At 39.0% G+C, this 19555-nt stretch overlaps 1 protein-coding gene across 6 annotated transcripts in view; it reads left to right on the forward strand.

Moving 5' to 3' along the window:
* Positions 1 to 19555, forward strand: part of fam184b (family with sequence similarity 184 member B) — a 276012-nt gene that overhangs the window by 20241 nt on the left and 236216 nt on the right. For 2 of the 6 annotated variants that reach the window (XR_007429454.1, XM_007231270.4), the window contains exons 1-5: positions 9038 to 9524; positions 16067 to 16249; positions 17087 to 17740; positions 19082 to 19217; positions 19317 to 19468. Coding sequence is in view for 5 of the 6 variants with exons in the window: in XM_007231270.4 (XP_007231332.3) it covers positions 9381 to 9524; positions 16067 to 16249; positions 17087 to 17740; positions 19082 to 19217; positions 19317 to 19468 (1269 nt within the window). In the remaining variant the exon portion in view is untranslated. Of the gene's footprint in view, positions 1 to 4637; positions 4709 to 9036; positions 9525 to 16066; positions 16250 to 17086; positions 17741 to 19081; positions 19218 to 19316; positions 19469 to 19555 lie in introns of those variants that run through there. The other 4 variants (XM_049472161.1, XM_049472162.1, XM_049472163.1 and 1 more) reach the window with 3 other exon arrangements.

Genomic DNA, 19555 nt, shown 5'->3' on the forward strand with positions numbered 1-19555 from the left:
GTTGTGTGTGTAGATCGCAGCAATGCTGAATACACAGAACACAGTGAAGGCTATGAAAATAAACACCAGCTCCAGACCTGAGAATGGAGTATCCATAACACTCTACATGCACACACACAAACACACACACATACATACACACAGCGTAATTACATATCTAATAGCAAAGTGACAAAAACATGGCATAATTTAAAGTATCCATATATCACATGAAAGCAGCAAATCAGAACAGATATTAAATACTGAAAACTTAACACTGACTTCACCGACATGCTAAATTTCACTACAAGGAAATAGAATTACTAGTATATGTACCTGTCCTATGACTCTATTCAATGTTCCGTACATTGCAGCATATTTTGAATAAAAGTCACTATACTCAAGTACTGTACAAGTATTTGAATAGCAGTTTTTAAGGATCTGCTGCTACTTGTGCATTTTGACTGTGAAAACATTTATCACGATTAGGGATACACTGTGATATTGGAATTATATTGATATCAAATAATAGTTGCTTTTTTAGAATCGACGGCATGGGTCGATAAGGTCATCATTTTAAAGAGATACTTGCTGATGCTGATTATTATATTCTGGAAAAGGAATAGGCTATGCTGGCCGCACTACTACAATTGCCTGACTCGTAAGTCTAAACAAGTATTAATCGTTTGTTGGGCTAGCCGGTGTTGTGCTAAATTCAGCACCCCCGCCATGAAAAGCACCTTCTCTTGGAAGCTTGTACACACAGTCTTCTTGATTAAAACAGATTTTTATCACGTTTATCTCAGTCACAGTTACATACACATTCAGTGTACCGTGCCTGGGCACAGTTTGGAGCAATCACACTAGTTAAACAATCCATGCTTTGGGGGATAACTGCACAGATGGCACAGATTGCCTAATTCAAGTACACCCTAAAATTCATTTTAAAATGCAGCGATGTTACCAGAAAGTTTAAGAAAACTTGACAGATTGAATGTTTATAAGAATGTAAACTCTAGGAAAACATTGTCCTAACCAAAATTGTTAAAATTGGCAACCAAAATAGCAAATGCAGTGTCTGGATTTCTGTAATGCTACTATTATAACAGTAAGTACTGTCAGTCTGGGACCTGAGGCGAATGCCTGTGAAAAATGCCATTCTTCTCCTCAGCAGGAGAATCTCACATAGCATACAGTATCTTACAACAATGAGTACACACCTCACATTTTTATAAATATTTTATTATATTGGTAACCCTACCCGCAGGGCAGTATTCCAACATGGTTAGAACCCCAAACACACCTCCAGAACGACCGCTGCTTTGCTAAAGAAACTAGCCTAAACCCTATTGAGCATATGTGGGGCATCCTCAAATGAAAGGATACAAGCTGTATATGGACTACTTTACATACCCTAATTACAATAAATACTGTAATTTGTTTGTGTACCTTGTAAAAATGTCTTTCAAATTGTTTTCTAATATCTTTGCTAGTTTTCCCATCGCTGTTTGTGTTTAATAGATAAAGAGATATTTTACCTGCAGCGTCAGAAATCTCCCGTCATGTCTGATCTTGTCACGCAGAATAAACCACACTTTGTTCCACAACTTCTCCTCAGACCAGCCAAAGTCCTTGTCTTCTAACAACTCTCCATAAACCACGTCATCACTCAATGCACACACACTGACCTTACACACACACACACACGTACACAGATGTGTAATCCGGCTCTGTGGAGCACCTGAGGTCATACAGTTCCATAAAGATCAGAGGCTGGAGCGAGCCTCTCCACAATACTGTCCAGAAGGTCCCAAATCGCCCCCAGCACTCCCAGTACTCCCAGTTCTTCCATACACCACAGACTGCTGGTACTGATCCTGGTTCAGCCGTTTAACCGTAGATTAGTCCAGACTGAACGATGTAGTGAACGAGTCTGAGACTCACACTATGAGATGTTCCTGCAGTTCTTCTGCTTTACTGTACACTGAAAAAAAGAAGAAAGAAACGAGAGAAAGAATGATGGATGTGTAAGCACGTGTCTATGGAACTGGTTTGACTGGTTTGTTTGCTTAGTAGGACCAGTCAATTCACAGCTAGTTTACTTTTCCATATCTGCGTGACGTCGGCCTTTTAAACCCTTTTGTGTTGCGTAATTATAATTTTTAGATTATGCTCTTTGTCGTCTCTGGAGATTCACGTTTAACCACTTTCCACACGTGATTTTTGTTACGCTAAACGGCTCTAGGATGAGAAACACTGATTTAATACACCATGTTCTGTGGATGTATGATACATAGTGTGAAATATGGATATTTATTGAAACATGAAGTTAGACTTACTAAAGTTACTGCTTTATTGCTCCAAATGGTGGCGCTATAATCAAGTTAATATGGTAAACCAGTGGTGAAGTATGTTGGTTGTTAAATTCTGTAAAACTGACACCAGTAAATCCATAATTCCTGATATTTGGCTTATTTAGTTTAATACTTTATCCTCTTCAGTAAGGCAGATAACATGAAATATCGTACAGAATTGTCTTGTAATATATTGAGTATTGCAAAATAACAGTGTTGTAATTTTATCGTTATCGTGAACAATGTAATATCGTATCACCATATACCCTGTGATTCCCACCCTTAAGGCTCTTAACCCTCTGCTGAGAAACATTGGACGCGTTCAGGTAGCTGCACTGTTAAAATAGCAATCTGCCAAAGTCAGAGCTCACCTGGCTTTTAAAGGGAATGATGAGCAAGTGACATGTTGATTGGTTTATTTCACGTTACACGTGAACTACACCCATGATTAATTAAGAGAATAAGTAAAGCCTTTTGCACGTTTCGAGCTGCACAAAGTGTACTTTTCACGTCGTTACGATAGCAAAGACACTATCACTAAAATATGTTCCCTACTGTTTAGACCTGGCCACTCCGTCCTTCTTGAGAGTATTATAATTATATCTGGATGAAGCCAAACCACATAAATTATAAGTGTAAACACATTTAGATTAATTTAAACCCAATACAAATCTGATCACTCAGAACACTGCAGAAGGAGGTTTATCCCTGCACTTCAGTACTGTCTTCATTTCAAATCATGATGCAGTATAATAAAGTAATAATAAAGGGTGCTCTATTGAGATTGCTGATGTAACATGACTAGAGTGAATGTAATAAAACATGTTGTAATGCAGATTTGAAGTTTAAAATGGATGTAATATAAACACATGAATTAGGCAATCAGTTGTAGCTACATCACCTGTAGACATGATCCTCCCTTCTCCCTGTTCTTAAATATTCAGGACCCCCAGAACAGACAACCAAGAGCTATATATCCATTCATACCAGTGCAACAGTGCTCTTTTTTATTTATTTATTTTGACCTGTGTCGGGTTTGTGCGTGTTGGTGTTACCTGTGGAAGGTGTGCATCGCTCCTGTATCATACCGTGCAGTGTGAACAGAGAGAAGACCAGCAGAGAAAGCAGAATAACGTAGTATTCCAGCTCCGTAAACGGAGAAGCCATCTGCTGCACACAGGAATAGATACACAAATTATTATTATTATTATTATTATTTTTTTTTTTTTTTTCAGGCTTATATATACAAAAAATGTAAAATTGTTGTAAGTGCAGGCTCAAAGCTATCAGAATAGCTATTTTAATAGCATGTAGATTTTATAGTAATCATTTAAACTAAATTTAGAATTGCTTAGCACATCAGGTGAAAAAGTATTATAATAAATAGTATTATTACAGCTCTGGAAAAATCATTTACACCATATCCGTTTCTGAATCAGTTTCTCTGGATTAACTATTTTATATGTAAAAATATGACTAAAATGAACATTGTGGTTTTATTCTATAAACTACAGACAACATTGTTCCCAGATTCCAAATAAGAATATCGTCATTTAGAGCATTTATTTGCAAAAAATCAGAAATGGCAGAAAAAAACAAAAAAAGATGCAGAGCTTTCAGACCTCAAATAATGCTAAGACAACAAACTCATATTGATTAAGTTTTCAATATTTGGTGGAATAACCCTGGTGTTTAATCACAGTTTTCATGCATTTCTTGGCATCATGTTCTCCTCCACCAGTCTTACACACTGCTTTTGGATAACTTTATGCTGCTTTACTCCTGGTGCAAAAATTCTAGCAGTTCAGTTTGGTGGTTTGATGGCTTGTGATCATCCATCTTCCTCTTGATTATATTCCAAAGGTATACAAATGTTTTCAATTTTGTAAAATTAAAGAAACTCACAATTTTTAAGTGGTCTCTCTTATCCCAGAGCTGTATATACTTAATATCTAACTGTGTATTCCACACATAGAATACATATACGTTCTTTTTGTGAATAAATGACTCAATGCATATGCAATATTACAATTTTGAGATATTTTTCTTGTATAAAGTGGTTTTGTATATATCTATATTGACAATATATTGCTCAGCTCTACTTGTTAAAATTAAACTCTGTTATAATAATAATTGATTTAATTACATAATGCAAACAAACTAGCAAAAAAACAGTAAATATCAGAGTATTTACAATAACCTAATTACCTAATTATGTAATATTAACATTAATAAACAGTACTGTACACACCTGCAGCAGGTAGACTGAACCAACCTCTTACTCTCAGCAGCAGGACCACAGACTGCAGGTTCTGAACCCAGACTGACAGAACCGGCCCGGGTCTCTACTCTCTATACTGTAACCTGATCAGCAGGTAAACCAAACGCCGGCTCCAATAACCAGCTACCATCATAAACCCTGCCTACGTACCTGCTGTTCAACACACACACACACACACTATACACACACTATACATACATTATTGTTGGGAAAACCGCACTTGCCTCTGCGCCGTCTCCAGTGCGTTCCTCTGGATTCTTTTGATGGAATCCCAAAGTAGAGATAATTTATAGAGAGACTGGATATTTGATCTTCAGCAAACTAACAATTTATTAAAACAGAGCTCTGGGAATGAAGATCACGATAAGGCACCCTAGACAGTTCCCCAAAACTGGTTCTGGCTGGTCTTACACATACAGTTTGCTTAACAACCTACTGGTCTTGAAGACCAGGCGCTAACGGCCAGATCTCGCAACTGATGGACCGTTAAAACAGAGAAGTATTTTAGAGAGCTCAGTGAGATTGTTTCTACTGTCTCCACTCTGCCCGTAACGTGTCAACATCTAACCTTTATCTGACCTCTAGGTTATGGGGGAAAGCTTTGTCAAATCATGTTGCCTGTTATAGTATCACACCTTTATTTATAATGCATTTGATTAAACTTCATTAACTTGATTAGTATTGGGATTATATTAATGCAGTTGATTATACTTCATTAGCTTGATTAGTATTAATGATAGTAAAGTTATTGATTATAGTAAAAAATTTAAAGCATATTTATTTAACACTATATACACGCACACTATATACACTATATATACACACACTCTACAAACATAATACACGCTGTAGACACACGCAATATACACACATTATACACTCACAGAATGCACACACACTATATCCACACTATATAGGCACACAGCATATACACTATACAAACACACACTATACAAACATAATACACACTGTACACACACAATTTACACACGATATACACTCACAATATACACACTATACATACACTATACACACAAACACACACTATACATACACTATAAAGACACAATACACACTAAACAGACACTACACATACACTATATAGAGGCATCATATACACACTATATACATACACACACACATTATACATACACTATACACACAGTGTACACACACCTGTGTATCTGGACTGAATACATATACAAATGCAGTGATGCAGTAATACCTGCACAGGATCAGATATAAATATTTTAGTAATTTATTATGTTTTTAGCTGTTATATTTTGTATAGTGGTGTCTCTGCTGCTTAAATGATTCCAGCTTTCTTTATCTTACTACCGTTTTGAAGAATATGAGAATATCCACAGGGACAAACATTAATAATAGCTTTTTTTTAAACTTATTCCCAATAGAATTATATAATTATATACCTACAGGACTGTGTAATGTTGGGTCTGGTATAACCTGGGCCCTGCTGCCCTCTTGTGGATCAAAGTGAGGCAACAACCAACCCTAGTGTGTGTGAACAGCAGCTGGCAGGGTAGATATTAAAAATCTTATATTTAATTTTTCCATGCCTGCAGATACACTGTTAATTAATAATGAACAGCCAGTAAGTATCTATACCTACTGTATTGTAACACTGGAACTGAAGTGCTGTATGTGTGTGTGTGTGTGTGTATATATATATATATATATATATATATATATATATTTTTTTTTTTTTTTTTTTTTTTTTTTTTAACACACACATAGACCACTTGAAAATGTGTTTCTTTGATTTTACCAAATTGAAAACCTCTGGAATATAATCAAGAGGAAGATGGATGATCACAAACCATCAAACCAAACTGAACTGCTTAAATATTTGTACCAGCAGTAAAGGCATAAAGTTATCCAAAAGCAGTGTGTAAGACTGGTGGAGGAGAACATGATGCCAAGATGCACGAAAACTGTGATTAAAAAACAGGGTTTTTACATTACATTACATTACATTACATTACATTACATTACATTACATTTGGCAGACGCTTTTGTCCAAAGCGACTTACAATAGTCAAGTACAATGTAAAATAAGTTTAAAGGTAAAACATCTTTGGATAGGGATAAAAGGAGGTCAAAGGGGAGTAATAGGATAGAGGAGTGAAGGAGGGGAAGGAAATGATTCAGAAACTGAAGTGCTCTCTTAATTTTGTGGCGTATAAGTGTGGCATATTACATGAACTATTTAAAAATAGTTGTACAGTAGATATGAAAACATTGGGAAAAAAATGTATTAATCTTATTATATACTACTGCTACTGCTGTATACTATTCTATGCTATACTAAATATTTTATATAGTATAACAGTTTCACACAAATCTGTAGATGTTTGTCTATTTAGTAAATAACAATTTAACCAATAATATGACAAAATAAATAAAGTGTTGTGACAAAAATACAATATTAAACAATACTGCAATATTAATCTGCACACTATTTAGAGCATGCAAATAAACTGCAAACATAACAATAGACTGTTTTTGATACCCAATACTGCTATTATCACTATATGCATTTTTTCATCATTTTATCATATTATTAATGTGTCGCCAAATATTGCAATATACTGTGACACATTAATATTATGATGATTAGATGATAAAATCCATACAACCTGGTCACTATATATCTAATAACAATATTTAAGGGTATTATTGCGATAATGATATTCGTGGTCATACAACAGAACATATAACAGATTTTTACTATATACTACAACAAAAGTGCATATAAACCACAAACATACAATTAAAAGTAAGAACAATAAATAGCAAAACAAATAAAAAACAGGCTAAATATTGTAGAGTATTATAATATATATTATATTATATTAGTATATATAATATTTTTTATCTTGTTAGAAGTTTTGCCAAAATGATTGTGAACGATACGATATAGCATTTCTAGTCTACACTTAAACACCTTAACCATCTGTACACTAAAGCAGAAATAACTCACTAACTCAGTAATTCAATAACTTCATTTTTAACACACAAATTTAAATATCTGAAGTGATCTTATGATACAAATATAATAAAATGTTGATAAAATCATATTTTTATGTTTATAAAACAAAATTTTTAAGGTGGTTTATTAGTATTTTGTTAATCTTTTCGGAACTAAAATAAACTGACATTATTACATCCACATTTCAGTGTGGAAGTTTGGCCATGTGACAGCAGGGAGGGGGAAGGCAGAATCTCCTCAGTATTCACAGATCTGTGAATAAATAATAAAATACAAGCCAAAGTTCAGTCCAGTTCAGTTGATCTCTTACCTGGTGGTCAATGCTGAGCCGTCCACCTGTCGGCTGGCCTGATCTGGTTGAACAGTGTGATGATCGGACGTGTGATAAACTTCAGACCTGCTGCTTCAAACCTTCAGATCTGCTGTTTTCATCTGACCAAAACTGTGGTTTGAGTTTGTGAGGTGACAGGAAGTGGTATTCCACTTCCTGAACAAACTTTTCTGTGTCATTTGTTGTGAAAACTACTTGTTAACCTGTTTTACACAGTGTCTCCAAATCACAAAAAAAAATCAGGCTGGTGACAAATCATCATAACAATAAAAATCATAATAATGGCATAAAATAACATAAAAATATGCAAAGCATGTTAATAGATAAAAGGAATGCAAAAGTAACTTATTTGCTGGAGAAAAAGTTGAATCTGTGTGTGAGTTGGAGTGCAAGTCTAATCTGTGTATTACGGTAGCCGCATGCCCAGCAGAGCTGGGGGTGAAAGCTGCGCTCATTTCTTGAGTTTTACAGCTCAATATAAACATCCTTTAAGTAGCTCTAATCAATAAATATACACCAAAATAAAAACTCCTATGTCTAAAGCAGTGTAATACTCTAGAAATGCAGACCTCTCTCTTGTTAAATATAAAATACTTCTACTTTCAACTTAAATCTACTATATTTTAAAGAAACATTGCGTTATGTTTAAAGTCTTATTAAAGACTTATTCTGAATTCTATCAAATAAAACCACTGAAATCTTTAAAATCTATAGTATTAATTAATTAACTCATCATTTTTAATGGCCTTTCCCAGTATTCAGTAGAAGTAAACAGTATATATATATATTTATACACAGTGCAATATACAGTATATATCTATACACACACAGTGTAGTGTACAGTACATATCTATATACACAGTGTAGTATACAGTATATATATCTATACACACAGTGTAGTGTACAGTACATATCTATATACATAGTGTAGTATACAGTATATGTATCTATACACACAGTGTAGTATACAGTACATATATCACACACAGTGTGGTCAGTAGTAAACAGCATCCCGGGCGCGCGGGGATAGTGTTACTAGGCTGCAGGGGCGGGGCTAGGAGGCTGGCTCGCGCGTTCACTGCAGCAGCGCTGTGCTCGCGCTCTACCGCCACCGTCACGCTCCGGACAGGTGTGCTGGCCGCGCGCCGCGTGCCCTCTGTTATCGCAGCGTGCTCGCGCTCCCGCAGGCAGGGCACGGGGATCCGCCGCTCGCGCGCCCCCGATGGAATTAGACATTGAGTTGACGCGGCACCGGGGGCACGCGGCGATCCGGGCCGGTGGGCTTCTTCACTACGGCATCACGGAATGTCTCGCGCCGCCGCGGCGGGGCGGGGGGTGGAGCGTGCCGCAGTCCCGCGATTACTGATCGATCCGATCCACTGATCCGCTGAGATCCACTGATCTACCGATCCACCGCGCGGGGTTATGGCTTCCTCCGGCCCCGGGAAGGCGGGCCAGCCCCCGGGCGCGTGCAACGGGACCGCCGCGGAGCTTCCCGGCGCGGAGCACGAGCTGTATGATTATCAGTTGCACACTAAAATGTGCAAGAAAATAGCGCAGCTCACCAAGGTAAGCACCGCCTCCTGCACGTATCTAGAACCTGGGGATAGAACATATAACCACCTACAGACACATCCCACCTATAGAACGCACGGTACTCACGGTAAACACCGGCTAAACCCGTAAACCCAGCCCCGGTATCCGGGCTAACCGTGCAGTGTTTACCGTTACCGACTCTACTGCAGCCAATAGCCACAGTACCACTCTACCATATATACTACCAGGCTTACAGCACTGCTGATATTCACACACATATATTTCACCTGCTTTAGAAACAGACAGGTGCTCTCCTGGATCTTCTCTAAACACTGCAGATCAGCTCTCAATGCATGCAGTACCAGTCAAAAGTTTGGACACACCTTAAATCCAGTGTTTTTCATCATTTTAAAATGTTCAAACTATATGAAGAAAAACATATGAAATTATTAACTGAACAAAAAAGTGTTAAACAAACCAGAAAATGTTTATATTTTAGATTCTTCCTAACAGCTTTGCTCATCTTGGCTGGATTTTTTCATTGAGCTTTATGAGGTAGAGTCACCTGGACCTGAATTTAGGTTTTCAGGTAACAGCTATGTGAAACTCATCCAGAGTTAATTAAAGGAGAACTCCAGTGTAAAATTGACTTTTGTTGTAGTAAAACATGATAAAAAGTACTTAAACAGCACATCTCCCGTCTCCCACAGCTTTCTGAGATCCAGATATTTTAACAGCTTGTCCAAACACCCTTCAGACTAGGTGACACGCATAATTTGCATAATTTGCCCAGATAAATTGTTTTTTTCCACCGTTACCCAGTTCAAAGTAGCTCCTCACCTCCTTGCTAGAGTCTGGAGAGCCCTGACATTTAAAACGAGGCATTAATAACTTAATATATATTCATAGACTCTGTATAGCAAAGCAGCTGGCGCCAGGATGCAGGCTATGCAGAGTCTATGCATATATATGTTTGTTGTTATCAGTACAGTGATGGCGGAGCTTGGAGCTGAAGCTAACATTATGGGATGTAAACGGTGTTTTTTAAAAAGCTTCTTGTGCACTTCACAGTTATTCACTACACCAAAAGTCCACTTTACACCAGAGTTCTCGTTTAAAAGCTGTGCTGAATTTGCCAAGAGTTAATTACTTAAATTTCTTGTCTCTTAATGTGTTTGAGAGCATCAGTTGATTTGATTCTATATAAAACTTAAAATGTGTCTCAAGTTCAGAGAACATGTAAACAGACCCTGTTTAGCACTGAAAACCCTGCTGAGAATCCCAGACACAGACCAGACTCGATTAAGGTGGTCTAAACTGGTCTTAGATGGTCAAAAAGCTGCTCATACAGGCAAAAATACACCATATACCGCTGAGCTAACTGAAGTGTTTGGTCATAGCTTGGTCATATTTATCTGGCTGAGTTTGAAACTCAAACTGGGATTTGCATATTCCCATCTGTTTAGCACCTGTTACACTCCTCCCAATCACTGTGCAGACACGGGGTTAAACAAACGCCAGCCAATCAAGACAGAGCTCACTTACATATGCTTTATATATCAGTTGTAATGTCACATGCTGATTTATTCTGTAACAAAAAAAGTAAACAAACCAGAATATGTGTATTTTATACTTTAGATTCTTCTAAATAAGTATCACATTTATCTTTGAGGACAGAGCTGCACACTCTTTGTATTTTAATCTCAGTGTCTTCATGATGGAGAGTCACCTGGAATAGTTTTCTCAGCTTCTTGAAGGAGTTCTTGGAGGTGCTGAATAATAGTTGCTTCTTCTTCTTCTCAAATCACCATCTCAGTTCATCAGGTTTAGATCAGGGGATTAATGTGGAGGTTAACACTTTTTTACTGTTTACTAAATAATTCCGTATGTGTCCCTTAACTGTTTTCATATTTTTAATATTAATCTACAATGTAGAAAATAAATTAAATAAAGAATTATCGAAAAACTCTGTATGAGAAGATTATTAATCTTATAATTATATTATAATATAACTAACCCTTTAAGAGGATTAGATTAGTTACAAACTATTGAATTCATATAAATGAAAAGCTATAAAGATAGTAAAAACTAATAAAATACATTTTAAGATCAATCTGATTAAATCCAAGATCTCCTTTGCAGGGTTCAGCTAGTTATGGGATGTATTTAAGGTTTTTGAATTGTATAATTGTAGTTTTTAAATCTGGCCCACATCTGTAATAACTGCAATAATAATTTGTTAATAACAATTAAGATTTAAATAATTATAATAATTTTGATATTTATAATTTTGATAAAATTATAGTCTATTATAAACAGTATTTGTGTTTTCTTAGTAAAATTACCTATTAATGTTAATAATCCTGTATGTTTAGCTGAGATGTTTTTTTTTTATTTGTTTTATTTAATTAAAATATTTATACATTTTAGGTATACCAATTTTGGAATATTCTTAAATACAATTATTACATTATTATGTTATTATGTCACTCGCATAAAAAAAACTCTTAAAATAATATAAAAAATATAATGCACAGTTATTTCTAATAATTTATTAGACAGATTTGATATGTTTATGCCTGTGATAAGAGAATAATCTTTAATAATAATAATAATAATGAAGACTAAAAATGATGAATAAATGATTTGATAAAAAAAAATACAAGACTATGCTCGGCTCTGTTTTACAGCATAACTCAGCTCACATCACAGCAGGTCACAATCAGGTCAGAGGCACAGGATCAGTACATTGTCTGAAGGCAATGGAAAATCTGCGGATCAGAACAGCTTGCGCTAAGTAGAGTAGAAACATCCAGACCGTGGTTCAGCTCACTGAAATGTTCTGACACTGACCCGGTCCAATCTGACCCATTCCCTGCTGTTCTACTGCTGCACAGATGGGTCTTATTTTAGACAAGAATAACTAGGGGTTGGACAAAATATCGATATTGTGATACATCATTGATACATGGCGTAGAGTAGAGATATTGTTTTCTAGTATAATATTTTTTTAAACCAATTGTCCCACCAATTGAGCTGCTACTCAGCTGTATATCCTCTGTAGTGTGTAATTGGGACGCATTCTGGGTTTTCTATTAATTCCTGGAATCACCGTGAGTATTGAACCCTCTGCTGTTGTAATGTTTGTGAGATACAAACAAAATCATGTATATAAATACAGGTTAAAGGTCATGACCTCATGTAGTCCAGTTACATTCTGATTTTCACTGGTTTAGAGTGTGTGTGTGTGGCAGATATTATTAGATACAGAAAACAGAAACGAGCTACTGAAATAAATAGGCCAAGGCTGGGGAGGCCCACTGGAGTGTCCGCTGTGTGTGTGTGGGATAATGGTTGGATCTGAATGTGTAGTAGGAGTAGCACAGTAACAGCCGGTTGCAGTTTATTTCCTACCTCACATAATGTAAATTCTCCTATTGGTTATCTTTAGCTGTGTGTATCTGTGGCTGGACTGAAGGCTCTGAATTTTTAGCAACCTAGACCTGTAGATGTATTGCCCTGCAGCGGTGTTTCTGTGGCAGGCCTGTGCTGGGTAAAATACCTGTGGCAGGCCTGTGCTGGGTAGGAGGTTTGTGTTGGTTGGCATGCCTGTGCTGGGAATCAGACCTCTGCTGGGTGTTAGGCCTGTGGCAGACCTGTGCTTGGTGTCAGGCATATGCCAGGCCTGTGCTAGGTTGGAGATCTGTGCTGGAGGGCAGGACGGTGGCATGCCTGTGTTAGACCTGTGCTAGGCAGGAGGCCTGTGCTGTTTGTTATGCCTGTGGCAGTCCTGTGTTGGGTGTCAGGACTGTGGCGGGAGGCTGTGGCAGGCCTTTGCTAGGTCAGAGGCCTGTGCTGGGTGGCAGACCTGTGCTGGGTGATAGGCCTGTGCAAGGTAGGAGGTCTGTGCTGGTTGGCAGGCCTGTGCTAGGTAAGAGGCGTGTGCAGGTTATTATGCCTGTGCTGGGTGTTCAGCCTGTGCTGGGGGTCAGGCCTGCCACAGGCATAACAACCTGCACAGGCCTCCTACCTAGCACAGGCCTGTGGGAGGTTTGTGCTGGGTATTAGGCTTGTGCTATGTAGGAGGTCTGTGCAGGTTGTTATGCCTGTGACAGGCCTGTGCTGGGAGGCAGGCAGAGCTAGCTGCTTTCTGAATTCTGTAGAGAAATGCCTGACAAACCGTGAAAATCAAAACTAGTCCACTGCAGGAAAAAACAGGGCACCCACCTTCACCCAATTACAGTCCTACTGTATATTATATAATGCATTTAATGTTACACCACTCATATAACTGGGATTTTAGGAGCCTCCACATGAAAATCATATCACATCCTCTTTTTTATTCTTGTCATCACTACTGTGATTGTAGCAGTACACCTAAGTGTAACAGAATAGAAATAACTCTATTAAACTCAGATGAGGAGAGATTAGGAGATGTTTTAAGGAAAACAGGGTTGTAAAATTGCTGTTTGTATTTATTTAAATTCTAGTGTTGTAATGAGCTAATAAACAGTTACTGTACTGAAGCTTTTTATTTACTGAAATTCCTACAGGTGCCTAAAACTTTTGCACAGTACTGTATATATTATATATATGTTTTATTGTACTCTTATTCATTTCAGTTATATTTTTTGTGGCTTTTCTCTGGAAAGGTCATGCTTCTGAGCAAAATCTTCTCACAAAATTAATTTATAAAATGTTACATTTTAAACTCTAATTGCTGCTTTGACTTAAATATAAGAGAACCTAACTTTTACTAGCGCTGCTGAGGTGCATTGAACTTGCTCAGCTGCCGGCATGCTAGCCCTGCATTAGCAATTCTGGATGAGTCCAGTTGCTGGCATTAGCATTTAGTTTTGTATTCAGTTAGTATGCTCTGTTTCACAAGTTAGCATGCAGAAAGGAGGCCGAACATATTAGACGACATCTAAAAGACACTGGGCACATCCTGGCACTGACTAGACAATGCAGCAATAGAGACAGAGACCATAACCAGCCACTGATGCTCAGCGTCAGTGTTTAGTCATTTCTCCTGGGCGCTGAGGTACAGGGTTTGGACAATGAAACTGAAACACCTGTGATCATTTTAGTGTGGGAGGTTTCATGGATAAATTGGAGCAGCATGGTGGCCAATCTTCATTAATTGCACATTGCACCAGTAAGAGCAGAGTGTGAAGGTTCAATTAGCAGGGAAAGAGCACAGTTTTGCTCAAAATATTGCAATGCACACAACATTATGGGTGACATACCAGAGTTAAAAAGAGGACAAATTGTTGGTGCACGTCTTGCTGGAGCATCTGTGACCAAGACAGCAAGTCTTTGTGATGCATCAAGAGCCACGGTATCCAGGGTAATGTCAGCATACCACTAAGAAGCACGAAACACATCCAACAGGATTAACTGTGGACGCTGTAAGAGGAAGCTGTCTGAAAGGGATGTTCGGGTGCTAACCCGGATTGAATCCAAAAAAACATAAAACCACAGCTGCTCAAATAACGGCAGAATTCAATGTGCATCTCAACTCTCCTGTTTCCACCAGAACTGTCCGTCACCACAATAAATTATTGTGGTCTAAAACCAGGTGTTTCAGTTTCATTGTCCTTCTCTTAAGTTAACATGTACCTTATGCAATGATTGCCTGGCCTCAGTGTTTTAGGCTGTAGGAGCAAGTTGATTCTGTCTCTGCTGCTGAGATTGGCTTCATGTTGGCTAAAGTCTACAGTGCCGCTCATGCACTAATATAGAGTAATGCTATTGGAGAAGGGGGCGTCTGTTACTGTTTCAGTCTTTAAAGGCTGAGAGGTTATCTGTACTGGTTCACAGTGCTGAACACGGCGAGGGAGGGATAAATCTGGGACAGTAAATATACAGACTGTAAGAGAGAAGCTGCAGACCGTCTGTGCCGGGTGGAATGTGTGCCTGCTGCCCGGCGACTGGTGACAGACAGGCTGGCGTCGGGGTGAGTCGACCCCCTGCAGGATAAATGAGACGTTGGGATCTGACGACACCGGCAGTGTGGGGGAGGACAGCTCCGAGAGGAACACTCACACTATAAACAGACACCTGCTGACACGCCCCCTCACACACACACACACATTATACATTATACCCATACACATATTATACACTCACACTATAAACAGACACCTGCTGATGCCCCCTCAAACATGCAGTACTCACACTATACACACACACACACACACACATTATACACTATACACACACAAACATACACTATACACATATTGCACTCTACAGTATACACTATACACAAACTCAAACTATACACACACTGTACACTTTACGTTTACAAACACACACGTACACACACATTATAAACACACACCTGCTAACATGCCCCCTTACTGATCATACTATACACACACCATAGACCACTTTAGACCATACTGAGACCTACGAGAGGAGGTGATCTGTTTTCATACAAACTCTGAGAGTTTAGGTGCCTGTGTGAAAATAAACCAAACTGATGGAAAAAAACTCATCAACTGACCCAGACCAGTCTGGTCAAAATCAAAATTTCTATAATTTTTCTATATTTCTTCCACTTTTTATAGGTGATCTACTCTCTGAACACTAAGAATGAGGAGCAGGAGGCAACGCTGCAGACTCTCCGGCGCTTTACCGCAGAATCTCAGACCTCCCTCCAGCCCACCAGCAGTCCGGACGAGGAGGATGACGAGGTTTCAGCTTCTGCCCTCAGGATCCGACTCCTGGAGCTACAGGCCACAGTGGAAGAGGTACAGAAACACACACACACACCTTCTACCTGCTCACATCATGAGGCTGAAATAGACCACAGCACATCCTATTAGAAGAACAAAATAATCAAATACACTGAATTCAATATACTGAACTGAACATATTAACATGCTGGCTGAGGAGCATCCAGGAGAAATCTGAAATCTCTACACTTTGTTCTTCAGCTTGGCTCACAGGATATAACATACTTAGTTAAAAATGAGAATTCCTTGTTATGTTTTACTGTATGTATATTTATTTGCATCTGTGTTATTTGTTTTGGTGCCTAAAATGTTTGCACAGTACTCTCTCTGTCTCTCTCTCTCTCTCTCTCTTTATATATATATATCCCCAATAATTTATTTTTAAATTATACATTTTCTTTTGTCTTGAGTATCATACAACTGGTGAATTATGTGGCAGCTATAGTTCCATCCCTCAGTGGGCTGCCTTTACTCAAACTACAACTGTGTTGCTTTTTTCATCTGACTAAAATATCAAACAACAAACAAACAACATTTTACTCAGAACAACAACTAATATCACTAGCTTACTCAGTTACAGGCTGGAGCTGCTGAAATGTAGTTAGCGAGCTAGCATTAAGACCCTAGTACTCTCTCACAGGAAACTAAAAGTGGTAGCGATTAAACTAATTAAACTGGCAAAATTGTACAATGCTTAAGTTTCTGCAGCCCTCAGCACCGCAGCTTTACTCACGTTACAACCAACTGTGTTTCTCTACAGCATTTTTACACTAAAATTGGATCTTTCCCATTTCTAGTATTATTGTATTTATTGTGTATATGTTAATTGTATATATGATGATTGTTCCTCAGGTGGAGGAGCGCGGGCAGAGGGCGGAGTTGGAGCATGCGGAGCGCATGGCGATGCTGACGCAGGAGGCTGCAGACCTGCGGCGGGACTACCATGGCCTGCAGACGGAGAGGGACGGCCAGCGCAGGCTGCTGCAGCAGCTGCAGGAGGAGAACACCCGCCTGCAGGAGGAGTGCCAGCAGCTGCGGCAGGTCCGGGAGGAGGAGCGGCAGCGAGGGGAGGAGGAGAGGAGGAAGAGAGAGGAGGAGGAGGAGAAGAGAGAGGGGGAGGAGCGGAGGAAAGAGGGGGAGGAGAGGAAGAGGGTGGAGGACGAGTGCGAGAAGCGTCTGCACGCACTCAGGGCGGAGCTGGCGGCGCTGAGGGAGGACCGGGAGGCGGCGGAGGAGGAGTGGAGGAGGGAGGAGGAGGAGTGGAGGAGCAGGATGAAGGTGCTGGAGGAGGAGAGGAGGGAGGAGCAAGAGGCGGCCAGGAAAACCCTGCAGCAGAGCCTCAGCGAACACATCAGCCAATGGCAGCAGAGAGAGCAGGAGAACCGCAAATCCCAGAATTCTGTGCTTCAGCAGCGGCTGAAGAAGGTGGAGGCGGAGTTAGAGACGCGAGAGCAGCGGCTGAACGAGTGCATCAGACACAGCAGTAAACTACAGGAGAGAGTGGAGGTACACACTCACATACACATGTACACACTGCTCATTGCTTACACCCCAAAAACAGTCTATTGTCGTCATTTAAATATCAAAAGTGCTTCTGAATATATCTACACTGGTGGGCGTAGTGGTGTGAAAATGAGGTGTGTTCAGCCAAATTTCTGCCATATTACTATCTTGGCAATGGAAAACACAGGTGCACCACTGACACATGTACACGCCCATTCGTTAAACACATAAACACACAGCAGTGCACAAACCCAGCTTTTACATCAACAATGAACAGAATACTACATAAAATAACATTGCTGTTCCTGTAAATCAGCTGCATACGCACCTTCAAGACATGAACAAGCAGGTCAGTTTCCTCTGCTGAGAAGTGCAGAAGCACTGCACAGTTAAAATAGCAATCCGCCAAAGTCAGAGCACACCTGGCTCTTAAAGCAAAAGACAATAGACATGCTGATTGGTAGAGAGAACAAGGTGCACTTTTCCTGCAATTACGATAGCAAAGACACACTGACACACCCTAAAGCAAGCTCACCCTTAATCAAGTTAACCTATAGATTGCTAAAATGGGGCTGTGTGTGTAAATGTACTGTAATTATACTGCTCAAATTGATGTTAATTTACTTTAATTTATAAAATACCTCAAAAGATTATTTTAGGGTAAATTCAACTAGTAAAGTGAAAAGATCTAACTTTGTAGTTCTGTATCTCATTTATGTTAACAATACAGAACTTTTTTATGGTTGCGTATTGATTTAGAAAGATACAATAGTATCTCTCAGTCAGAGAGAGAGAGAGAGCACTCAGTCAGAAACTTTACTCCTTCGTTTCTTTGGTTTTACTATGAGTGAATGAGCTACTGATCCCTGAGGTTTCCCTTCTAAAGTCTCCATTGCTCCACCAGCCGCCCGCTTCAGTAAAACTGAGCCGGATCCTCTTTTAGATGCTGTACGTGTGACGTGGACAGAAGAACTCACATGAAAAGCGATCGATGCCCCAGTTTTTAGAATGAATATATTAGGCTTAGCAGGAATGGTGGTTTTAGCAAACTGGTATTATTAAACACTATATTTGATCCCTTTTCCACTCAGAAATGCTTCTGCTTTCAGTTTAGAAACAAAATAATACCGACTGACACTTTAAGTTGCCATATTGACTAATTTTGGTTGATCTTTACAGAAAAAAATATTAAGATCATGTTCATATATTGCAATGTATGATAAATCAGTTATGTAATTATCATGACAGGCCTTGTGCCTTTCCCCAATCCTAAATATAATATTTTTACCTAAAGGCAATAACTCTCCTGCATTAAAATTACTGTACTGTTTGTTCCACTTTCAGGATCTAGAGGAGCAGCTGGAAAACGGGCATCTCCAGGTGGCAGAAGCAGAGAGAATCGCTAAGAAAGCAGAGGAGGAGTTATCTGTGGCCAAAGAGCGATTATTACTGCAGGAGAACGAACTGCAGACCAAATCAGGTAAAACACTCTGTCTGAAGCTCCAGAGGTGCTTACTCAGTTGTCCACCCTCCTTCGCTGTTTTCTTTCCCCCATTATTTATTTTTCCTCTGTTTGTAGAGGAACTGCTGAGCCAGAGCTCCTCTCAGGTGCGGGTTTCAGCGGAAGTGGAGGAACTGAGGTCTCAGCTGAGTCGTCTGAACATCAGGAATAAAGAACTGGAGCTTCAGAACAGCGGCCGCTCCAATGACCACGCCCGCATGCTCAAACAGGTCAGATAAATGTATATATATAACAAATAATAACAGAAAAGATACAGAGCTTTCAGACCTTAAATAATGCAAAGAAAACAAATACAT

This window comes from Astyanax mexicanus, chromosome 25, assembly GCF_023375975.1.
Source record: "Astyanax mexicanus isolate ESR-SI-001 chromosome 25, AstMex3_surface, whole genome shotgun sequence".
In the NCBI taxonomy this organism is placed as follows: Eukaryota; Metazoa; Chordata; class Actinopteri; order Characiformes; family Acestrorhamphidae; genus Astyanax; species Astyanax mexicanus.